This window comes from Mus pahari, chromosome 9 (genome assembly GCF_900095145.1).
Source record: "Mus pahari chromosome 9, PAHARI_EIJ_v1.1, whole genome shotgun sequence".
NCBI lineage: Eukaryota > Metazoa > Chordata > Mammalia > Rodentia > Muridae > Mus > Mus pahari.
In genome coordinates this window covers 17,333,370-17,359,023 of record NC_034598.1, presented here as the reverse complement: position 1 = coordinate 17,359,023, position 25,654 = coordinate 17,333,370, and the positions used below count along the sequence as shown (strand labels likewise).

Genomic DNA, 25,654 nt, shown 5'->3' with positions numbered 1-25,654 from the left:
TGGAATAGAATTGAAGACCTAGAAATGAACCCCCACACCTATGATCACTTGATCTTTGACAAAGGAGCTAAAACCATCCAGTGGAAAAAAAAGACAGCATTTTCAACAAATGGTTCTTGTTCAACGGGAGGTCAGCATATAGAAAAATGCAAATTGACCTATTCTTCTCATAGCTGAAATCCAAGTGGATCAAGGATCTCCACATAAAACCAGACACACTGTATCAAATAGAAGAGAAAGTGGGGAAGAGACACAAACATCAGTGACTCATACACTAAGATAAAAAGTTGACAAATGAGAACTCATAAAATTGCAAATCTTCTGTAAGGCAAGGGACACTGTCAATAGGACAAAATGGCACCCTATAGGTTGGGAAAAGAATATTAACCTCACATCTGATAGTTGGCTAATATCGAAAATATACAAAGAACTCAAGAAGTTAGACTCCTTAAAACCAAATAACCCTATTAAAATGGCATACAGAGCTAAACAGAGTATTCTCAGTTGAAGAATATCACATGAGGTCAGCAAAAAGAATGCAAACAGACAACCTCAGGAGGTAGGATGTCTGGGGGACTCTCCAGAATCTACCAGAGACTTGGGAGGTGAGAGACTTTCAGGACTCAAAGGGAGGGACCGTAGATGAAATGCCCAACAGTGGGGAAAGGGATATTATAGAGCCCACCTCCAGCAGGAAGATAGGACATCAAGTGAGGGATGGGGTTGCCATCCCACAGTCACAACTCTGACCCATAATTGTTCCTGTCTGAAAGAACTGCAGGGATAGAAATTCAGAGGAGCCTGTGGGAAAAGAAGGTCCAGGGAAAGACCCAAAGAGTGATCCAGCTCAAGGAGAGGTCCCAAGGCCTGACACTATTACTGAGGCTATGGAGCACTCACAAAAAGGGACCTAGCATGGCTGCCCTGTAAAAGACTCAAGAGTCAGAGGCATATATTTGCACTCAACCAACGGACAGAAGAAGGTGACCCCTGTTGTTGAATTAGGGAAGGCTGGAGGAAGTTGAGAATAGCAATCCTGTAGGAAGACCAGCAGTCTCAACTAACTTGTACCCCCGAGATCTTTCAGACACTGAGCCACCAACAAGGCAGCATATACCAGCTAATATGAGACCTCCAACACACATACAGTAGAGGACTCCCAGGTCTATGTTCATGCAGAGATGATGTACCTAACTCTCAAGAGACTGGAGACCCCAGTGTGTTTAGAGGTCTTGTGGGTTGGGGAGTAGGGACATCCTCTTGGAGACAGGGTTGTGGCGAGTAGGAATGGGATGTGGAACAGTTGCAGAGAGGACAGGGAGAATAAATTCTGGAGTGTAAAAATAAATAAGTAAAAGAAAAATAAAGAGAAATATTTAATACTTAACATTCTTAGTCATCAGGAAAATGTAAGTCAAAACGACCCTGAGATTCCTTCCACCTCACACCAATCAGAATAGCTAAGATAAAAAACTTGGGTGACAACAAACGCTATTGAGCATGTGAAGAAAGAGGAACATTGCTCCATTGCTGGTGGGATTGCAAGCTGGAACTACTACTCTGGAAATAAGTTTGGCCATTTCTGAGAATAATGGACATATTACTACCTGAGTATCCAGCTGTACTACTCCTGAGCATATACCGAGAGTATGCTCCAACATTTAATAAGGGCACATGCCCCACTATGTTCATAACAGCCTTATTTATAATAGCCAGAAGCTACAAAGAACCCAGATGTCCCTCAACAGAGGAATGAATACAGAAAATGTGGTACATTTACACAATGGACTACAACTCAGCTATTAAAGACAACGATGTCATAAAATCTGCAGGTAAATGGATGGAACTATAAAATATCCTCAGTGAGGTAACACAGTCACAAAAGTACACACATGGTATATACTCACTGTTACATGGATATTAGGCAAAGAGCTCGGAATTATAGACCATATGAGGCTCAAAAAGAAGGAAGACCAAAATGTGGATGCCTCAGTCCTATTTAGAAGGGGGAATAAAATAATCATAGAAGGTAGAGTGTGGGAGGGATTTGGGAAGAATAGAAGAGTGGGAGAGGAAAAATGTGGCAGGATCAGGTGTGGGAGGAGATGCGGGAGATGTACAGAGGGTCAGGAAATTGAATAGAATTATGTAGCAATGGGGCATGGGGAACTGGTGGTTGCCACTAGAAAGTCCCAGACACCAGGAAAGCAAGAGGCTCCCAGGACCCTGTGGTGAGGATGTTTGCTGAAATACTCAACAAAGTATAGAGAGAAACTATAGAGACCATATTCAGAGTTTAGGCACTTCGCACCATTGAAGGATGGGGCCACCCACCCTTCTCAAGTCTTAATCCAGAACTGCTCCTGTCTAAAGGAAATACATGGACAAAGAGTGGAACAGAAACTGAAGCAAAGGCCATCCACAGACTGCCCCACCTGGGGATACATCCCATATGCAGCCGCCAATCTCAGACACCATTGCTGATGCCAAAAAGTGCTTGCTGGACCTGATACAGCTGTCTCCCGAGAGGCTTGGCCAGAGCCTTTCTGGAACAGATGCTTGCACTGAGCACTGGGGCCCCAGTGGAGGAGTTAGAGTAAGGACCGAAGGAGCTGAAGGAGTTTGAAACCCCATAGGAAGAACAACACTAGCAACCAACCAGTATCTCCCAGGAACTAAACCACTAACCAATGAGTACACATGAAGCAACCCATGGCTCCAGCTGCATATGTAGCAGAGGATGGCCCTGTCTGACATCAATGGTAGGAGAGGCCTGTTCTGACCTGATGCCCCAGTGCAAGTGAATGCTAGGGTGGTATGGTAGGTGTGGGGGTTTGGGGAGTGGGGAGGGGTATGGGGGTATGAGGGTGGGAATGTGTGTGTGGGACTACCCTCAGGAAAGCAGAGAGGATGGTGGGATGGGAGGGGTTTTTTGGGGGGGGGAACAGGGAAGGGGGATAACATTTGAAATGTAAATAAACAAAATAACCAATAAAAATTTTCTTAAAAATCTACAAAAGCTAGAGAAATCAGAAAGACAACCCATAGTAACACATTATTCTGAGTTAAAAGTACAAATATTATTTGAACCATGTCATGAGCTTGGACATTTTATTTTGTAGGCTTTCAAAATTTAAAATATGCACGTGTTGATATGTCATAAAATTGATATATATTCAGGATTCCAATATGCTTCTGCCTTGAATTCTAAAAAGGCTGATTCCAAGATTGCAAATTTATAGAGATGATGATTATCTTGGAGATACCTTTACGGATCAAAGCTGTCAATGCTTCAACATATGTATCCATTAGAATACAATATTTTAGACATTTTATGACATAAAATATGTTATTGGAATAGCTCGTAATCCTACAGGACAAGCAACTGTAGGGAGAGCTAACAAGAATTCAAAGGAAATGCTCATAGAACAGAAGCGCAATATGGGATCTCCTAAAGAAAGTTTAAATAATGCTCTATTGACTTTACACTTTTTAAACATCAATGAAAAGGGCAGCATGACTTTTGAAAAGCACTAGATCTTAGAAAGGACTACTAAATCATATCAGCATGAATATGTGATAACTTATATTACCTTGGAGAAGAGGTTCTATCTTTGTTTCAACATGAAAAGAACAGCTTTGAATCCCATAAAAATTAGTAAAAATATATATTTGACAAGGGAAGACCTCCTGAAGATGTAGGCTGCATCCATGAAGGAAGAAACCAAGAAAAACACAGGAAACACGAATGCTGATCCCTCTACAGGGGAACGGCTCAGAGACATGAAAGTGTCTCTGCATAGGCAGTAACTCTTGCTGGCTACAGATTTCTCAAGTCTTATCATGCCATACTTTCAAACAGTATGGATAGGAATTTATATTACAGCTTGGATAAATAGTCCAAACAGACTTAAAAAGTTTGATGCCTTTTTCCTGGTTTGAACATAGAGCGAAGACTCGTCTTTAACTGAAATTGTGTACACTGCACATTCCATACATATGTTAATGCAGAAATGTGTATTACCGTTGAAAGTTTATGCTTTTGCAGAATAAAAGGACCATAAACCAAAAAAGACAAGTTGCCCAGGTGATTCAACCTCACAGATTGCCTCAGCTATTGTTTCTTCAAAAAAAACTGCATCCAGACAAAAACATTTATGCTGCCAAATGGGACTTCCAGCTTCACAAACGATTCCAGCCAGGACTGAAGTTAAGCCCTGCACTTCCATAGCACACAGAGACTGGACAACAAATGTTACAGCTAACTTTCTTAACACTGATCAGTATCCCAGTTTTTTTTTTTTTTTGGCACCCCTCAAAAACTTGATGCCCCAAATAGCAGAAAGCAGTATCAAGAGAATGATACCTGATTTTCAGAAAGTGGGGTGTGTTGCTTTCATTCGGGAGGTGAACTCTTATTGGTATTAGTCAAGGAGGAAACAGAAGAAGGGAGGTTAGATTTAAAATTTTCTTTTCCTCTTTCTTTTTCTTTCCTCTACACTTCTTTCTTTCCTATCTAATGTTTGGGAAAAGTGGGAAGACAGAATAAAAAGAAAAAAGGGGAGATATCAAAATGATCAGATAAAGGATAGATTACTGAATATACTTTTAGAGCAAAGAGCATTAATAAATAAAATAGTTTACATTTGGTATGGACTTTGTATATTGATACAGATTTAAGGTTATGTTTCTTACAATTTACTATGTATGCATGTTTCTACTTTTGTTTAAGGTATTGTACCTATTGCGACTCATTTACAAATGCAATTTTGAAGTTCTAGTCCTTTTAGAAGCTGTTATTACAAACTTCAGGATAATTAAAAAATAAAAGTTGCAGAAAAAGAAAAAGGAAAAAGGTTTCTCTCTGTCTCTCTCTCTGTCTCTCTCTCTCTGTCTCTCTCTGTCTCTCTCTGTCTCTATCTCTCTCTCTGTCTCTCTCTCTGTCTCTCTCTGTCTCTATGTCTCTCTCTGTCTCTCTCTGTCTCTGTCTCTGTCTCTCTCTCTCTCTCACACACACACACCTATGAAGTTTAATTATAGTTACCGTATTCAAATATATATATGCTAATGTCCTCAGTCCAATGGTAAGCTGCAAGCATCCACCTCTGTATTTGTCAGGCACTAGTGGAGCCTCTCAGGAGACAGCTATGACAAGCTTCTGTCATCAAGCACTTGTTGTGCACAGGGTCCCTAGTGAAGGAGCTAGAGAAAGGACCTAAAGAGCTGAAGGGGTTTGCAGCCCCATAGGAGGAATAACAGTATAAATGAACCAGTACCCCCACAGCTTCCAGGAACTAAAACACCAACTAAGGAGTACATATGGTGGGACTCATGGCTCCAGCAGCAAATGTACAGAGGATTGCCTACTTGGTCATCAATGGGAGGAGCCTTGGTCCTGTGAAGGCTCTATTGCCCCAGTGTAGGGGAATGCCAGGTCCAGGAAGTAGGAGTCGTGGGTTGTTGAGCAGGGGGAGAGGGGAGGGTATAGGGGGTTTTCAGAGGGGAAACCAGGAAAGGGGATAACATTTGAAATATAAATAAAGAAAATATCCAATAAAAACAGAAAATAATTTTTTTAAAAAAAGAAAAGAAAGCTAATGTCAGAGGCATGACTTGAAAGAGAGGATGGAGGGATATATAGCAGAATTCATAGGGAGGAAATATAATGGAGAAATGATATAGTTATATTTAAAGAAGTATAAACAACATGGAAACCTTTATAACACAAACATGTACATCTTTCACCCCTCCCCCACGCATACACCTATTAAATTTCATCTTGGTTACTCTTATGCAAAAAGATAATTCTCCTTTTGAAGCCACGGGAGACTAAGCAGAAAAACCCAGTGTCAGCTGTGGGATGTCCTCTTTCTCATTCCTGGTCAGAGAGAACAAGAGACACCCCAAACATACAAGGTATTACCATTATTCTTAATTATACTGTAGAGCCAATTGTAAGATATTACTGTTGAAGGCGCCAAATACTTTGATTATAAAACATGGAGACATCAACCAGGTATCTACCTGAGAGCACCCTCTGTGCTGGCCATGTTTCATAAGGCCAAGAGGTGCTGCACAGGTTGTTTGGGGTAAACATAAGCAATCTCACCAATCAGGGAACTCAATACAATAATGATTGGTCTGACACAATATGACTGTTAGTACAGGAGTAGCACGGGTGTTATGGGGGTTAGCCAACAGATTTCTAATTAGACTTAAGACCTGTTCCATAGGAGAGAACCCCAGCCTAATATTGTAATTTGGCTAAGAACTCGTGTCCGAGATTCCATTAGTCCTAACACTATTTTACTAAAAGGGCATAATATTAAACTGCCTTCCAAATACTTATCCTTACACCCTTAGTGGAGTACAACTCTCATAGCTCCTAATAAAACATCCTTTATGCAGCATATGGTGATGAATACGGAGATGCGCAACTGGTCAAAGTACAGAGAATAAGTGACTTGTGGTCCTTCGAGAGAACATCTCTTTGTCCTCTACAGCACATCGCATGCTCTTCCTCAGAAGGCCCAGAATATGTTGTGGAAGACAGGGAAGGATTGTAAGGAATAGGGGGTTAAAATGTTGCTGTGAAATAGTGTCTTCTGGACATAACTGGAACATTGCACCGAATAACTCACAGTAGCTGGGAGTCACTGGCACAAGGTCTACACAAAGTGAAACCAGTCAGGAATCCAGCATAGAGACCAAATCCCAGCACAGAGAGAGGAGATGGGCATGAAGCCATCATCCCATTGGAGCTTCTGAGAATTGCAACTTATAATTGCAGTGAGAGGGAAAGTCAGTTTACTTTAAGGATGTGATGCCTGGTAAGTTGATCATATTCCACTTGAAGGCCATCCATCCAAGGGTATGTGAGCAGCAGCACCAACTTGGTAGCTCTTCCTGTCCCTGTCTCTCTCCGTGTGCCTGTTCCTGTTCCTGTCTCTCTCCCTCTCCCACTTCTGTTTCCTCTCCCCCTCTCTCCCGGTTCCTTTCCATCTCCCACTGCTAGGAATGAACTTCAGGATTTTGCAAGTGATAGATCAGAACTCCACCATTAAGCTGTATCTGCATCCTATTTAATTTATTTATTTCTGTTTTTCCAATAATTTATTACTTTTTATTCACTTTTCATCCTGATCAGAGCCTTTCTCTCTCCTCTTCTCCCTGTCACACCCTTACAAATCCCTCCCCACCACTGCCCCATTCCTTCTCCTCAGAGAATGTGAGGACTTGGATACCACCCTACCCTGGGACATCTAGTCCCAGCAGGACTAGGTACATCCTCTTCCACTGAGGTCCAACCAGGAAGTCCAGGTTGGAAGGGGATCCAATGGCAGGGTACAGTGATTGAGCCAGCACCTGCTCAAATTGTTAAGGGACCCACATGAAGACCAAGCTGCACATTGGCTGCCAATATGTAGTGGGTGCATGCTCCCTGGATGGGGCCCCAGGCTCTATGAGCCACCATGGTCCCAGGTCAGTTGATTCTGTAGGTCTTGTGGTGTACTTGACCCCTGCAACTTGCTCACTTCTAACCTACATGCTTCCATAAGATTCCTAAAGTTCCACCTTGTGTTTGGCTGTGGGTCTCTACATCTGCCTCCATCTGCTGCTGAACAAATCCTCTCAGGAGACAGTTATGCCAGGTTCCTGTCTGAAAGCATAGCAGAGTATCATTAATAGTGTTAGGGGTGGCTCTTTCCCATGGGATGGAACTCAAATTGGGGCAGTCATTGGTTGGCTGTGCTCCATTTTTATCCCTTTTATATTTGGAGGCAAGACAAATTTTGGGTTGAAGGTCTTGTGGGTGGGTTGATGTACCCCTGCCTCCTCTGAAATTTCTGCCTTGCTTTAGGAGGTAGCCACTTAAGTCTCTATATCCTCTTCTGGTAGGAATCTCAGCTAAAGTCCTCCATAGATTCCTTATATCCTCCTCCATCCCAAGCCTCCCGCTAGTCACTAGAGATGCCCATTTAATGTTTTTCCTTTATTCTTGAGTTCGTACATTTATACAATAACATATGATTAAATTTAACCCTTAGCTCCCATGCAGCACCACCTAAATATACCTTAACAGCTCCTTCTCCCAACTTTATGCCTTAAAAAAATAAGTCTAATTAGTCCTGATCATATGTGGTGGCTGTGGGTCAGTTTAATTTGAGACAGGATCCTTCTAATATGTCAGGTAGGGTGTTGATCCCAGGTCTTCTATTTGTCTGGGATGACTTGCCATCATGAGGGCCAGTGGCTTCTCTTATATCACCCTTTCCTCCCCCATGCCTTCATCTGGGATAGTTGTTGTTGTTAGTTTTTTTTGAACATTCTATATTATCATTATAATAGATGAGGCCATTGATTTTGAAGACATTTTCTTTGCTTATGCATTTATTCATGGTTCTAAAATTTTGAGTTTCATTGATTAGTGTGCCCTGGTTACATTGTCATTCAATTCACAACATCTCATTTCATTTGTTTCTCATTAGATGAATTGTTTATTAAGAAGGATTTGGCTTTATTTACAAAAATGTAAGGACATTTGTTATGTCTGAACAAAGGATAAAGTCTATTCTCAAAATTCTGAGGAGCTTCTGATAACACATGAAGTATTCATGATGGCTCGAATTAATTAAACATAGTCCACTGCGAACAAATATTAGAAAATCCCTAGTTTTCATTCATGGAATGTGGGGTCTGGGTCTTCTTTCCGTGTTGGCTGCTTGCTGGTTTCAGCTGTTGTTCTGTTCCTGTGTCCTGACGCACAATTGGGCATAGGTTACAACCTGGGTCCCTTTGGATGCAGTATCCTAGGGTTAGATAGAGTTGGAAGAAGGTGTTCAGGGTTAGTAACTTGTGAGACTGGGATGAACCTGAGGGGAAAGGTTCCTGACAGTGAGGAAAATATTAATTCCTACCTTCTGAAGCCTGAAGGGTTTTACCTGGGCGTACACAATTCCCTGGGGGTCTTCATTATGTGGGTTCTGCAGCAAGGAGACAATGAGGTGGATAAAGTGACTCCTGGTTCCATCCAGTATCTCCTTCAGCCAGAGAGATCCTTTTTGGAATTTTATCACATTATATCATTTCTGCTGGGGCCTGAAGATGCTTCCCCAGCACTTGGGAAGCCTGGAAGCTTCCTTCTCATAGTTCCAGCCTTTTCTTGTCACACTGATTCCCATTTCCTCAGCTCCAGCTACATCCTCATTTTCATGTCTGAGGACTGTATCTGCTGTATTGTCTGCCTATGTGCCCTGGTTCATTAGATGTCTGTGGACTTCTCCATTCAAGGTTATCCTCAGAATGATCCTAGTCAGAGATTTCTCTTATGATTCACAAAAGCCCTGTGTGCCTCAAACACTATGTATTTTCTGTTCCGTTTTCCACACCACTTTCTTCAGTTATACACAGCTCATTTTCTAGCCTTGAGGTGAACTTGGACTGGGTGAGGAGTTCTGTTCTTTGCTTTGTTCACAGTCCTAGGAAGAGCCAGAGGAAAGAGGTGACCTCAACTGTCGCTTGTAGAGCTGCAGCCACACAGCATTGTGAATATGCCTACTATTCTGAGTTATTTCATAACTTAAGTTATTTTTGTATATCTGTTTAAAACACACTTTTCCTCAACACTTTGTGATTCCTCACTCTTTCTTTAGATCTCATCTCCCTGCTTTGTTGGTAATTCCTATCACATAGTTTCTCTTCATCCTAGCTCTACTCAAACAATGTGATTTCCCCCTAATTTTGTTTCTTCATTACCTCTTTCTCCACCTGTCAGCTGTTACGATTAACTGATTGCCTGTGCTACGGTTTTCTTTAAACCCTAATAAAATCATCCTCAAACTTATAAAAAAGGAATTATCTGTGGATAACAGGGTGAATGAGTATAGGTGGATTGGGGTGGTGGTGGTGGTGTTAGGGCTCATTGACTCATGTGTCCTTTCTGAAACATTAGGCACCTGATGATAAGCAACAGACAGATAACAAACATCCAGAAAAGAGGCTGGAGAGAAGGTCCACACAGTCATAAGGAAGGCAAGAAGGAGTAATCATAGTTCACCGAGTCAAACTCTTCCAGATGGAGGGGCCATGTATGTGTGGTTCTTACTGGCACAAAGTATTGCTCTTATCAGTGTGAACGGGGCAGGAGTCTCACCCAACTGTTCAGCTCTGCATTGTCCTCAGATTGTGTGTTCTTCACAGAAGCACCTGTCATGTTAGAGGAATGGAGTCAATTCTTGGCCAGAGGCTCTGGGATCTTTTCAACTCAGCCCCACTTCCTTGTCCCATAAGGAGACAGAAGATCAGAGAATGTGGTAACATCTCCAGATCCATTGTAAGGGTTCTTTTCCTCCAAGAGCTGACCCACGACCCTCTCCATCAGTCCTCTGATACTGAGGTCTAGCACATATATTCCCCAGGCCCCTCTTATTCCCACACAGGTGTTTTTCATTGATGGTAGCCTCTGGGCTAGAACTGTGACGACAAGGATAATCAGGTGGAAGTGAGGTATATGGCGGCTGAGAGGCTGTGTCTATTGACAAGAATTATCTCTTCTGGGGTGTCTATCTCTGTGTGTTGGGTCTGGTGAGGCTGAAAGCACCTGTAAGTTGGCCTCTCTTTGAGCTGCATGAATTGAAAAAGCATCAGCTGGGAGGATGGGAAAGCTCCAACAATAGAAACTTTTGAAGGAAGAAAGGTACTGTTAAATTCCTTCCTATGACCATACAGAGATGGAAAATATTGCAATATCTCTGAAATTTATACATGTCTTTTTTTTGAGACAGGGTTTCTCTGTATAGCCCTGGCTGTCCTGGAATTCACTTTGTAGACCAGGCTGGCCTCGAACTTAGAAATCCGCCTGCCTCTGCCTCCCGATATACATGTCTTGAGACTACATGTTTTGTCTGCCCAACCCCTCCAGACATGCAAGGCACTCATGTTCTACTTACTAGCCTTCTTTTTGTGATGACACCGGTATTGGATGAGGATGAGAAAAAGCAGGGGGAAGAAAAGCAGGAGGAATGACACCAGGACTCCAATCAAAATCTTCTGGTATGTTTCCAGTCCTTAGGCACAGTTGACATCAAGCATGACAGATACTGTTTACCCAGCACTTATTTTATGCTTAGCCTATTCATGGCCTCCAATATCACATTCAATGTGTAATTGTATGGTTTACCCAGTCAGTTATATTAAGGCTCACAGAGACAAGTTCACTTGGCCCAGGTCATTTAGAATGAATATAAAAGGCCAGCTGAGATGCTGAACTTAGTAGCCTTTGAACCAGTTTGAACTTAGTATTTGACTTCTAGCCTTGTCCTCGCTACAGTTCATAAGCTATTTGAGCATGAAAGCAGGTACTGTCTAGCATAGGCACTGAGTCTACTCCAGTATACTCTGTATCCTGTGTCACCATCCTTGTGACAAAGGAGATATGGTCATTTCAGAACTGCAATTCAATGGATGGGCCTCCTTCCTCACCTAGGATGTCACAGCCAAGGAAAGCACTGGAAGTAAATTGAAGGTATTGGCAAACCTATTCCTTTACATTAGCAGAAATCAAGAAAAAGACTCAGAAAAAGTCGGTTTTCTTCCTGTCTGAATATCAAAAGGACACTTTTATCTACCATTATTATTCAACAAAATTTGTTCAGGGGGCTGGAGCCTAGGAAGAAACTTTATCAGAAATTTCAGGAACCCAAGCCATCAGAACTTCTTATAAAGGAGGATCTGAACTTTAGGTAGAGAGAAATACTAAGCCCTAAGCAATGTAAGGAATGTATCATCTAAGTTGCAAATAAGTCCAGATCTCCTACTATCTCAACTTCAGAGAAGGATTTACCAATTAATAATGATCTCAAATATTGTTATACCCACCTGCTAGGAGAGCCCTCACTTACCATCTTCAGTGGGTGTAGAGGACTTATCCTTGGTTTCTGCCAGAGGTTGATGGAGAGATGAACATTAGAGTTCACAACACTTTACTATGTCCTGTTTCTTTCTATCTCAATCTGGGCACTAATTTCGAAAGGATATCACCCTGTTGCAGACAAGGTTTTGTGACTCTGAGTTCTTGGAACTCTGTGAAGATCACAGCTCATCTCATCAATCCTATACAAAGTTTATCATTGAACATATGGAAAGGATAGAGACTCTGAGGGACTCAGAACTGCCCCCACTGAATCTGGGCAACGCATGTACTAAAAGTCTCCAGTGTCCAATTATTAACATGAGCCTGGGCACATGATTTTAGGAAATAAAAACAAGAGGAAAATAGGCAGTGTCTGCCATGGAAGATGGTTCTCATTAGATTTTGCTAACTCGATACAAGCTAGAGTAATCTGAAATGAGGCAGCTGCAATAGAGAAAATACATCTATGTCTATGGAAATATTTTCCTGATTGATTGATCTACAAGTTCCCAAACCACTGTGGTTTATTCTAATCCTAAGTGGTGAGACCTTGATGGTGTAAGAAAGCCATACTGCAAGCCACTGTCAAGTAAACTTGTGAGCAGTGCTCCTTTAAGATCCCTACTTCAATTCTTGCTTGCATGCCTACATTTAATTACCTCCTTGATTCTCCCTACAAAATTAGATAAAAATCAATCCTTTTATCACTGTTACTTTATTTATATCATGGTGTTTTACAACAAAAAATAGGAATATAACTAGTACAGAGACATTATCTCATCACTTCAACAACTGTGTGTCTCTCCCAATGGTGTCTGCCAAATTACAATGAGTCAAGGAGGAAGGCATTTGGATGAGGGGATTCTGACTGCAACTCCTGTATTGAGGGGTGAATGTCTTTTTAACTGAACAGTATTTTTAACCACAGTGCTCCCTCCCTCTTATTCTAGGCCATAGATCATCTCAGGAAAAAGACCCAAGTGACCCGACACACTAAGAGATGCTTACCTGAGATCATGAGGTCAAGGGAGTTACTTGATTTTGACCACACCTGTGGTTCATTCCTAAAAAAGCCATAGCATCTGAATGTTCCCTTGTGGTTGGGAGTAACAGCATCCAGAACAAAAGTAGCATGGAATGACTGATTGGCCTGATGCTGTGAGTCCAGGGTCCATGAGAGGCCATGTTTTCCTTCCTGGATCAGAATGAATCTGCCAAATACTTTGGATGAGCTGCACTTAAAGGATATGGAAATGCCAGAGGTCACATCCTTGTTGGGCCAGACTGACAGGCTAGGATTTTCATATGCTCCTAGAATACAAGAGGCAGTGTGTGAAATGAACATGATTTACACACATTGTCCTCCAGGATTGGACTCTGAGAGAAGAGCTACTGGAAAATAGACCTCCTTCTTAGGAGAGAGCCCGTACATGGTTCCCTCAGGTCCTCTCACCTGTCATCACCAGCTCCATGGCATCACTGTGCTCTGAGAAGCCAGCAGCACTCTGATAGTAACACTTATATATGTCTGCATAAATGGTTGTCATGTGATGAATGTTGAACTTGGCCTTATTCCTGGTTTCCAGAGGGATTTGAGTGTCCCAAGGATCTACACTTCGCTCTTTATACAGATGATAATTCTTGGCCTCCCAGGAACCCTGACACCAGATAGTCACAGATGTATACCCAGCGATCACAGAGCCTGGCTCAGCCCAGATGATGGGCTTTGGAAGGCGTCCTGTGAAGAAATCAAAGGCCCAGAACATCTTCCTTCAGACACTAGATCTTAGCACAGAACACTCCCATGGAACAAGACATTAGCCCATAAATGTAAATCCCCCATCACCATTCTGAGGAATTGACACACTAGAAAGTAGATTAGAGGTTGGATCATCAGAGTGAAGAATCAAATCCTGGGATGGCTGGAGACACTCACCTGCCTGTACTGCAGTCCTGGGTTCCAGAATAAGACCTGGAAAAAAACAAAAACAAAAACAAAAACAAAAACAAAAACAAAAACCTTTTGCTCAGAGCTTTTTCACATTGAGAGCCAGAGGGGATCCCCTAGGGTATCCATTTGAAATTAAAACTGGCTGTTGAGTAGGTTTCCTTACAAACGCAAGCATCCACTCCCACTCTTCGTATCTCACCAAGGTATAGCAGCACTGTGAGCATGGCGATCATGGTGAGTCCTAGCAATGTTCGTAGCTGTTCTCTTGGGCCAGTCCGACGAATGTTCTATAACATCAGATATGCAGTTGTCATCTTGAGGGTAGGTCCTTCCTGTCATGGGTTTTCTAATCATAGCTATTATAGGAAGGGAAACTTCTGTAATTTTTTAAGAGCAGATGACTGGGCAAACACTCATTTCTCTCAAGTTCCTTCAGAGAATATTTTTCTCTATTACTCACAGATTTCCATCTATCCCTCTGTTTTCCAAGCCAGAGCACATTCACATGTAACAGCATTTTATTTTAAACTAGAAAAAAATCACAGATCCTCATTATGGAAATGTGATCTTGATCAAAATCAGCACAGTGTTCTAAGACAAGAGACATAACCCCAAGGTAACTCCACTGATTCAAGTCACATCGTTCTGAAGGTTTGTCTCATAGCAGGCTCTCACTGCTGACTAAGCTCCGGTGGCCTTCTTCAACTTTTGACAAATTGACCTGATCCACTGCAATTTTTTCCTGTCAATATCCCTTCCAGGTTATTTCTCATTTCTCACTAGACTTTGTATTTTTCTATTGTAAACCCAAAGTTGGGTTAAGAATTGTGTTTAGAACCATAATCTGCCTAGACAATCATTTTTTGTGTCTAACAGTACTTGGCTTGAATAACCAAACTCAATGATAAATATGCAATCTTTAACAACGTACTATCTTCCATTCCTACAAAAAGACACATCCTTTAGAACATGTATCCTGGGGTTAAACACCTTTATATTTTAAGCATTTATTTTAATTTTCTCTCTCCCCATCACTGTCTCTGTCTGTCTGTCAGTCTGTCTGTCTGTCTGTCTGTCTGTCTGTCTGTCTGTCTCTCTCTCTCTCTCTCTCTCTCTCTCTCTCTCTCTCTCTGATGTGTGTGTGTGTGTGTGTGTGTGTGTGTGTGTGTGTGTGTGTTATGTATGCAAAAGTTAAAGGCTGGCAATGTTTTGCAAACTAAACTGGGATCTTCTGGACAACCAGTCCATTCTCAGTAACACTAAGATTATTTCTATTCTTGTCTCCCCACACATTATGCTCCATGCTGCAACTCTGTCATACTGATTCTTCACAGAGGAGTTTTACTCTCAGACCCAATTTCTGTTCCATTCCTAAGTAGAAAAAGAAAAAGTATGTCATATGTGATATCTGTGATTGTAGTGCAGAATAATGTGAAAGCAAAGTAAAAGTGATTATATATATTTAAGTCTTATTTTACATTTCTAGGCTACTGGCTGGATTTTCCTGCACACAGAGGAGGAGAATGTTTCCAAAAACATAAAAATGGCAAGAAGATATATAATTAAGAGGACAAATATTTTGTCAAAGAAATTTTTTATATATTTTTATATATTTATATTTTATATATACTCACAAATTAGTAATTGGCACATGATGAGTTTTTCTGTTCATGAGTGTATATATATATATATATATATATATATATATATATATATGTGTGTGTGTGTGTATATATACATATATACTATACATATATATATAGAGAGAGATAGATTTGATATGATGATTATATGAAGCTAATGAAGTCAATAAGAACCCTAACAAACAAAATAATAGCATATGTAAAATAATAAGAATTATGATAGGAGACAATGAAAACCTAAAACACACACTAAAATTGAGTCTGTTGTTTTGACATAAAGATGGTAATGCCTGAAATAAATGAAACAAAAAAATATCAATAATAAAATATCTTTATTCCTAAAACATGGCTTCTGGAGAATTATTTGAAGAATTGATGGAAAATAGGACTTCTGCAGAAAAAATCTTTTGTGTAGATCCTAAAGATGCCAAACACTTAGAAGCAGGAAAAAGATGACAGATGTGAGGGCTGTGAGCTGAGGAAGGAATTGCACCGAGATGATAAAGTTTCACTCCTCAGGAAGAATTCTCTTCAGAGATGTATTGTTCAATGTGCCACATGTTATGTACAGTAACACCTATATAGCAATTAAGTTTTCAATTCACAAATCTAATGTTTTGTATATGTGTTGAGAGATATATCATCCTGAATTGTTCCTTACACAATGTATATCTATCTGTAATATACCCACTCTGCATCCCAGAAAATATTATTCATGTTGTAACTTAAAAAATGGGGGGGGTGTATAGGGAACTTTCAGGATAGCATTTGAAATGTAAATAAAGAAAATAATAATGAATAAAAAACAAGTAAAATGTATAAATAGTTTCAAAATATAAGAATAGATAATAAAAATCACAGAGCAACACAAGGCCTAGAACAAATGAATCCTTGGAGAAGTATTTTGTTGAATCCACTGACTGCATGTCTACCATATGATCAGTTAGTATGGGTGTGCTCCAGTAGTCAAGTGTAAACAATGAATTCTCATTGTCTCTTTTCTCTTATCCATAAAAGGATAAATAAAACCTCTAATTCCAGACCTGAGACACGGGTGGGAGGGAAAACTGTAAACTGAGACAGCAGGATATATAGAATGAATTTCATCTTCAGTCATAGATGTCAATGAGTAAATGTTTACAATGAGCTTCAGGGTAAACTCCCAGATAGAAATGAGCATTGGATCTGAGAGAGAAGCACTTTATTCTAGTCCTGCACAGAGTACTGCTCTTGACCCCACATGTCTTAATGTTGGGTCTTATGAATTGCTGTGCTAGTCATACACACCAAAAATTGCCTTCATAATGCCCACAGGTTAGAAATTCACTTATAGTAATTTTAGCTCCGCATTGGGAAGAACCAAATATTCTCTGGGAAAATCTAGAAACCATGAGCATCTTCACACCTATACCTTCCATCTTCCCTTGAAGGAAACCTGCTAACGCACCCCCTTTCCTCTTTCAGTCATGTTGGTATAGCCTGTCCACATTATCTACAGCAGAGGACTCAGAGAGGTATCTGGGACACACAGCTTTCTTTTCCCATTTTGCCTATGTTCCTTTAGCTTCTTTTCTACCATAAAGTCACATTCATTCACGCCTACCAACTTGCTTGCAGAGATGCCCTTCTTAAGGGTCTATTGTAACAAACATTCTTCAAACTATGGTGCACTATTTCACTAAAGATAGTGTTAAATGTTTGCTATTTAGGTTGGTTGTGCTACCTTTGTACAACTGTAGGACTGTATATTTTGTCCAATATTTCTGTGCCAAAGAGTTCAGGCCCTGTTGCTGTGCTGTATGGTCTCTATTAAGGATCTGAAGTAAAGTGTAGCCATTGGATAGAATGGCTGCTGTGTGGAGGCCTTGGGTTCATTTCTCTCTGGGTCCATGTCCTCCCACCCTGAAGACATCTGCTCACCACCTGTTCTTGCTGCCAACTGTAATCTGCTCATCTCTGTCTCTACTAGAAGGTGTGTGTGTGTTTTTTTAATTTTTGTTTTTCTTTTTCATCAGTAAGAAAGATTGGGAAGACCCAGCAAGAATTGGGACATAGGACACATGCCACAGGAGCTGTAGGGTTGCTGAACACCTGGGAAAACAACCTGAGATCAGGGACCTTCAGGGAACTTAAGGTTCTGGTCAGTAATCTCCAACCATTCTGAAAAGGTCTCTTTTGCTGCTATAACCCTATGTATTGAGCATGTGGGTACAAACATCCCAGAGATCTGAGCATGTGCTATCCCAACTCCTCTCTTATGTTAAGGTTTACACAATAGAATTTTTAAACAAATATGTTTAATTTTCTAAAATCTCTTGTATTAAATTTTTCTTTTGGAATTAGCTGTGTATTTTGTCACAATCTGGCTGAGAGAAGCAATATGTTAAATGAAACAAAGCCCTAATTGCCTCCAGCATGTGGGCAGTGGCTGAACAACCTTGGAAGAGTATTGTGACCCTTAGTGAATTGCCACCACCACAATGTTCTCTGTCTACACAGCAAAGTTGTAAGAGTAGTAGTTATATCACATTGGATTCATCCTTGTCAAAGAATGGATGGTAAATTTGTTTTACTGTTGTATTCTATTTGTGACTTCTGTCTCAGACTCTGGTCTTCCTTATTTAGGTATCACATACTTATGTGTTCCTATGACCTCTACACACCAAATGGTTGCAGGACTTTCTGATGAGATCACAGAGCATGACTAAGCCCAGATGGAGGGTTTACAAAGTTTCCCTGCAAAGAAGAAGTGTTGGTGTATCACTTGGACAGTTGGACAAATGTCACACTTACAAATGACACTTAAGCTGATTAACAATAGCAGAAGGACACACAAAGACACAATTTTTCCCTGGGATTCTTGATATCCATTGTTATTTTCCACCCAGGTTTCTGTGCATAAGTCCAGCTCTATCATGCATTCTTAGATATTATGTTCAAGAGCATAATATATAAGGGAGATGGCTCACTTACCCATCACACATCAGGTCTTTTCCTGGGACCCTGTGTCTGTGGTGATATCATTCAAATCAAATGCTAGGTATTTCTCACCTGAGACCAAGAGCTCTGTGATCACTTGGTACTGACCACAGATGGAAGCTACTCAAGTAACAGCCAAAGCATGTGAACCTCAGTCTCTCATTGGTGGTCACGAGACCCAATGTGAAGTGAGACCAGGATGCCCCAGTGTATTTACTCTGTATAAATGTAGCCTTGAAGAGCTTCTCTTCTTTCTTCATGCACATGAGCCTGTTATATACCTGTTGTGAGTTCCTATGAAGGGTCACATGCCCTCCTGAGGTCACCATGAAGCAGGAAATGGTTGTCAAGATGATGTTGTTGGGATAAACACTTAGGAGATAAAAGGAGGCCTGTTAAGTGGAATCATACACCAAACATTGACCCGCTTTTTATGGTATTTGAAAAGGAGACACCACCGTGAACATACTCCTTTCCTCAAGAAAGTTCCTGGCTTGGGGAAGACTCTTCTCCCCTCTCACTGCTAGCTCCAGTGTGTCGCTGTGGTACGACCATCCAGCAGAACTGTAACAGTAACAGTGATATTGCCCTGCATTATGCTTTTCTATGCATATAATTGTGAACTTGGCCTTGTTACCAGGCTGCTTTGGAGTGTGTATATCCCAGAATCTCAGGATTCCTTATTTTAAATATTTATTTATTTTTTGTTTTACTTATTCACTTCATATCCCACTCACTGCCGCACTCTCAGTCACACCCTCTGACAGTGAGAGATCCTTGCAGAGACCTGAAGTATCAGGGATTCCATCTTAATACAGGATATATATTTGGGTTTTCATAGCATTTTTTTACACAAAATTGTCATAGAATTCCCTGAAGGGATCACAGAACCTAGCTTAGCCAACAAGGTGGGTTTCTGGGAGATCCCTTCAAGAAAGTAAGTGACTCATCATTCTACTGACCCTCCCAGGTCCCGTTGTCACAATTCTGCCCTCATCCCCATTTATTGAAATCTGCATTGTGTGACAATTGGCTCAGGAGCCTCAGGTCCTCAAACATAGCACACAACATGATCTCCACTGGGAAGATGTGTCAGGTGCAATGTTACTCTCTAGAAATTCTCAGGATCCCTCTCCTAAGACCAGAAATTCCAAGGGATCACTGACTTCTGACCAAACCTGAGGATTACTTGTGTAATAGAACTAGGATCTGAATACCCACCACTGGACAGAAGTTATTGGACCATCTTGGGACCTGGACAGAAACATCCCAGTGTATAGGTAGTGTGAGCCCATGAATTTGTAGATTTTCTGATCACTATTCCTTAAAATTGACCAGTTAAATCTCTAATTTGAGGTACATGAGATGGTCACAGACACTCCTAATTTTACAACAGTGTTTTTCAAGACCAAAAAAGGTGAGTTTTTCATAGACGCCTAGAAAAAAAAATATAGGGAGTGTTAAATCCTCATAAAGAGTCAACATTGTCCCCCATGGTGGTTACTTGAGAGTAACAACTGTATCTAAGGCTCAAAAGAACTAAAGGTAACCTCTAGCTTCAGGATAACACAGGGTATCACCACCCAACAAAGGTGAAAATGGAACATTAATACAGCTCTGCATTCCATTGTGCAACAGATGGGATGATGAACTTTGCCTTACTTTTGTGGTCCATTTGGGTCTGTCCCAGGATTCTGGGCTTCCCTCTTTATGTGTGTTTTGTGTTTTCCCTCACACTAGATGGTCATAGGGCTCCCTGAAGTCATTATGGAATCTGGATGAGCCCAAAATATGGGTTTGTGAAGGGTCTCTGCAAAAATATAGATGAACATGAGGTGTGTGTTAGGATAGATGCTCAAAGAGGGTCACCGTTGAAAATGCCTGGTCATACCCTTGATACCTTTTTTTTTTCTATTCATCTTCTGTTAAATTTATAGCTTTTAAAAAGTGAATATTGAGTTTTGATCCTTCTCTATAAAATTTGTTGCATATGCCTTAAAAAATAAAGAAAGAAAATGACACTTATTCTACAATGACAGGAGGACATATAAAATCTCCATGTTTCCATGGAATATTAGGCTATATTGTTAAAATATCAATGCTGATTTCTACACTGCATGTCCAGTAGTATCACATATCCTGTGACACTGTGTTCATTAGCTCTCAATCACCCACCACACACCTTGTCTTTCCCTGGGATCCTGTGTCAGTTGTAATATCATTCAAATGAAATGCTAGGGTTTCTTTACCTGAAACTAAGAATTCTAGGTTGCTACTTGCCTCCTACCACACCTGGGTGATACTTGAGTAATATCCACCTCTGGATGAGGGTCACAGAACCCACTGTGACCATAGTCTGGAATATCCCAGTGTATTTATTCTGGGAGGGATCAATATGGAAAACTTTTCATATTCCTCCATTAGAATGAACCTGTCGTACACCTCTTTAGATACACACTGAAGACTCACATTTACCCCTGACGTCATAACAGTGTGACTTTTGGGGGTTAAACTCCAAAAGAAAAGAAGACAAGTGAGTTAAGTGGACTTATCTGGGAAGCATTGTTCCACCCAGTAGTAAACACATTCCTTCGCTCAAGAAGATCCACAGTATGGGAATGGTTTTCTCATCTGTCACCACCAGCACCATGATATCACCTTTTTCTTCTGATGTGGTAAAGTAGCATATGCCGGAACACCAATATCGTCCTGTGTTGTGACACTGAATCGAGGAGATAGACTATGTGGCCTTATTCTCAGTTTCTAGAATTGTTGTTGGTATCTGATAATGTGGACTTCCTTCTTTATGGAGATGGTATTTTGTAACATGTAAGACCCCTCCACAGAAGATGGTCACCTGGTTCCCTATGCTTACACATTGTTTGGCACCCCCCTGAATGTGGGTTTAAATAAAGCCTCTGAAAAGAAATCACCCTCAGACACCAGCTTCCTGGCTCAAGACTTGTTTTGCATCCCAAACAACAGGGGCAAACTTCAATTCTTACTGATTATGAACAATGTGCAATACCTGGGAAGACACTCACCTACCAGCACAGGGTTCCTGGGGTCCAGAATCAGTCCTGCAAGAGAGTTATCCGTGAGTGTTTGCAGTAAAGTCTGGGTAGGTCCTCCATGTACAAATTGTTTCTGAGCTGCTGGGACATCCTGATAGGCTAAAGCATGGCTGTAAAGGGGCATTCCTCTTAGGACATAATTCTCCTTCCCAAACTTCACACCTCACCAAGATACAGCAGGGCTATGAGAATGGGGATCATGCCATCTTCCACTTGCCACAAATGTGCAGATCATTTGTTTTCTTGCCAAATGGACAGACACAAAGTATATGGTCTAAACAGTCTGCATTCTTCTTTGTGTCATCTGGGTGTGGTACTATCAGCCACTGGGGAAGGGGAACTGATCTTGTGGTAACCATGCCCTTGTTCCCCTGTTCTACTCTGATTTAGGCTCCAGGATATGTGGCTTCTGTCTCCTTTTATTTTCTTAGTTTGGGTTGTTTGGTTTCTGAGACAGAGTCTGTTGAATCTCATGCACACCTCAAATTTATCATCCTTCTTACTGCCTTCTGCTGGCATTACAACTCCGAATCTGACTGGTGTCTTCATGCAGTTTGCACTGTATGCATCTACATCTGTTTGGATGGGCTCAATCACTATGGACTTAACATAAAAACAAAAACAAAAACAAAAACAAACCTGGTGTCATTCTGAGCCAGCACTTTCACCTGAGGGGTCTCAGAATTGGATGTTTCTCACAGAGCTTCTTCTTGGTTCTCCTTCAACCAGACCACACTAATGGCCAGTTGGCATCCTGCCCCTTGAGATGCTTGGGGAATGTTGGATGTAAAAATCCTTGGTATACATGAACAATGCCTACTCACCCAAGATGAGACACCAGTGACAGAAACAAAGATAAGACTCCACACAAATCCAGCTAATGAACCAATGAGTTACATTTATTATCCTTGGAAGTGTGTGGTCAATGTTTGTTTGTTTGTTTGTTTGTTTGTTTTTGTTTTGTGATTTGAGACAGTGTCTTAGTCAGGGTTTCTATTCCTGCACATCATGACCAAGAAGCAAATTGAGGAGGAAAGGGTTTATTGGGCTTACATTTCCATACTGCTGTTGATCATCAAAGGATGCAGGACTGGAACTCAAGCAGGTCAGAAAGCAGGAGCTGATGCAGAAGCCATGGAGGGATGTTCTTTACTGGCTTGCTTCCCCTGGCTTGCTCAGCCTGCTCTCTTATAGAACCCAAGACTACCAACCCAGAGATGGTCCCACCCACAAGGGGCCCTCCCCGCTTGGTCACTAATTGAGAAAATGCCCTGCAGCTGGATCTCATGGAGACATTTCCCCAACTGAAGCTCCTTTCTCTGTGATAACTCCAGCTGTGGCAAGTTGACACAAAACTAGCCAGTACAGACAGAGACTTACTCTGTAGCTCTTGTTCTACTGGAAGTCATCATGTAGGTCCGACTGATTTGAACTCATAGAGATCCACCAACCAGCCAAGGGTTGAGGTAACAGTGTGTTCATTATGTAAAATAACATTGGCAATTTTTGAATGGTTCTATCACTGCATAAAAGCATTGCCATGCATCTTTTAAAAAACTATAGTTCTGCTGGGAGAACAGTTACCCTAGGACCCTCTCAACCATGACAGAATAATGATGGGGCCTGTCTTCTGTAGGTAGGTCACATCTCTGTAATCACAGCTACTGAGACTTCAATATGGCAGGAGTAATGCCATGCCTGAAGAGCAGTGTTCCACAAAGGGAAGAGCAAGTTAATGCTGGAAGTAGAACTCTTAACACAGGAGATGTGCTGAGAAACTGATCCTTCAGTTCTCCTGGATGAACATAGAAGAGACATTGAAGGAGATGGGAATGAAAACATGCCTCTGGATTTGATTTCACTTTGCTGCACAATCTCCTATAGATGCACTGACCTTTTTTAACCAACACATGCAATTTTCATAGAAACAACCTTAGCACACTTAATGCTTTGTACTTCCTATTTTTTGTTCAACATTCTTTTGAGCTTTATGAAAGTTGATTTTGATTTAATGCCTGTTCATCCTCAAATGCCCGTTCCAGCTTAAATGTTGTTAACATCTTAATTGTGAGCCTCAGCATCATCCTGATTGCCTAACATTAGCCTCATTTCTCATCATAGATATGGGTTCACAGGTACTTGTGACTTCAAGTTGCACAGGACTAGTTAACTTTCAGACTGATTTGTAACATACTTGGGATACAAGAAGTTTGGGTCATGTAAATGTTATCACTGAAGGGTCCCTGTCTGCCATCATAATTTGCAAATGGTTCATACATTGAGTCAAAATTGCAAAGGTCAGCAAAATCTGGAGCTGTAAAACAGAACTGCAAATTAAAGTTCTCAAAATTCAGAGGAGTCTGTGTTTAAGAAAAGAGGCTAACACTGCAGTCCCTGGACATGCTGTCATGAAAGGATGACTTCATGGAGACTTCCTCCACCATGGTGGTGGATGTGGTAGTGTCAGGGTTCCAAAAGAGTCTTAGTATATCTGTGTGCCCTGTGCTCTATTTGCAGATGGGTGTGTAGATAGCTCTGCTTACTCTCTGATGTTCACAGTAAAACTAAGATAGATTAACTCTCACTTTTACAAACAGACATATTCTCCCATTTAAGTATCAGTTTCAACTTGAAACTCACTCTGTATCCATCCCTGGAAGGATATCAGATAATAGCCCATGCTGAGAATCCAACATATGATCTCTATCTCAACACCAACTAATTAATAACAACAACAACAACAACTGTGGGACTGTGATAGGCAGCCTATTTTGGCTGAATGGGGCTTGCTCCAGTGACACAGTAGAGAACTCTACAAGGGACAGAAACGTGAGCCATGTTCCCAAAGCCAGGTGCCCGACACCACAGAGCCCCCCAATTCCATGATTCTGTGACTATCAATCATGCAGATAATGTCCTAAGCTTCTGGCATTCTGGCTAGACTCCACCCCCACAGTTACCTGGCAACAGTAGGAAAGCCCAGCCCACTATAAGAGGGACTGCTAGGCCCCTCCACCCTCTCTTTAAGCCCTCACCTTTCTTAGTCTCTAGCCCTCCTTCTCTCTCCCTTTCCCCCTCTCTCCACCTGGCCATGGCCAGTCTCTCTCCCTTTCTACCTTCTCTCCTTACCCCTACCTTTCTACAATAAAGCTCTAAAACCATAGACTCTCTGATGAACAAGGCCCATTGTGCTTGAATGATGGGATAGGCATTCCCCTAATGAGCCAAGTCTAACCTCCTGCTGGAAGGCCTTCCTGCACTCTAGCCATGGACTGAACCAATGACTCTTGCCCCCATGGGAACCATCCAGTGCCCTTTCTCCCTGCCCTCTCCTCCCTTCAGCCCTGGGGCCCCCATTCTGTCCTCAGCTACTCCGAGGTATCCAGCATGGGATGCTGGATGCTGGGAATCTGGTGCCCAGGGCTGCCCCTTGTCCATCCTCTGCCAAGTTGGGATTCCATGGCTTCCCATAGCCCTATACCCACCTGGGATCATGTGGAAAGTGTGCAGCAGTCCTCCCAAGTCCACCTGCCCAGAGCACTGGAACTCTAGCAGGAGGAGGGTTCTCTCCCACTCCCCTTCTTCTCCCATACCCATGGCCCCACAAACAACAACAACATACCAATCTCAAGCTGTATTTCCCCCTTCAATATCTATCAGTTCACTTTCTGATTTTATAATTTAATACTTGATTATGTGTCAGTAAAAAAAATACCTGATTAACTTAGCTAATAATTTTGGAAGAGGTAAGTCCAGCCACAAGCATCATGCTCATCTACTTGTGAAGATGCTGCTTGCTGTGTCACAGAATACTAGAGGAGCGGAAAGGTGCAGAAAGGGAAAACTACACTGTGGTCAATGAGTTTGGTACCAACATACTTCAGTTAGAATGCATCAAGATATCAGGGAGCTACATAAGTAATTTAGGTAGGTGATATTAGTATATATGTAATATCCTTGCTTTAGGGGTGACCTTAAATTCCCCTCCTTTATACACAGCCATTCTTGAGTGGCTGTGTATAAAGGAGGGGAATTTAAGCCAGAAGCTGGAAAGAACCCAGATATCCCTCAATAGAGGAATGGATACAGAAACTGT

At 41.5% G+C, this 25,654-nt stretch overlaps 1 protein-coding gene across 5 annotated transcripts; it reads right to left on the bottom strand.

Moving 5' to 3' along the window:
• Positions 1 to 8,362: 8,362 nt before the first annotated feature.
• On the bottom strand, positions 8,363 to 14,211 carry LOC110326680 (leukocyte immunoglobulin-like receptor subfamily B member 4). 5 transcript variants are annotated; one of them, XM_021205271.1, is made up of 9 exons: positions 14,062 to 14,211; positions 13,848 to 13,883; positions 13,365 to 13,649; positions 12,920 to 13,222; positions 11,901 to 11,936; positions 10,950 to 11,066; positions 10,154 to 10,206; positions 8,919 to 8,984; positions 8,379 to 8,810 (listed from the first exon to the last, which is right to left on the bottom strand). In XM_021205271.1, the coding sequence occupies exons 1-9, from the start codon at positions 14,093 to 14,095 to the stop codon at positions 8,733 to 8,735; spliced, it is 1,008 nt and encodes a 335-aa protein (XP_021060930.1). In that variant the 5' UTR covers positions 14,096 to 14,211; the 3' UTR covers positions 8,379 to 8,732. The 5 variants fall into 5 exon arrangements, 3 of the variants coding, with proteins under 3 accessions (XP_021060931.1, XP_021060930.1, XP_029398210.1); XM_029542350.1 differs by lacking the exon at positions 14,062 to 14,211 and adding an exon at positions 14,026 to 14,054 and having other exon boundaries at positions 8,455 to 8,810; XR_003844497.1 differs by having other exon boundaries at positions 8,784 to 8,810; positions 8,919 to 9,479; positions 14,062 to 14,137.
• Positions 14,212 to 25,654: the final 11,443 nt, after the last annotated feature.

Coding starts and splice junctions, on each gene's coding strand:
- LOC110326680 (XM_021205271.1), bottom strand. CDS start 14,095: ATGATCGCCATGCTCACAGTGCTGCTATACCTTG. Junction 13,650..13,847: donor CAGGACTGCAGTACAGGCAG/GTGAGTGTCTCC, acceptor ATTTCTTCACAG/GACGCCTTCCAAAGCCCATC. Junction 8,811..8,918: donor AACCCTTCAGGCTTCAGAAG/GTAGGAATTAAT, acceptor ATCTAACCCTAG/GATACTGCATCCAAAGGGAC.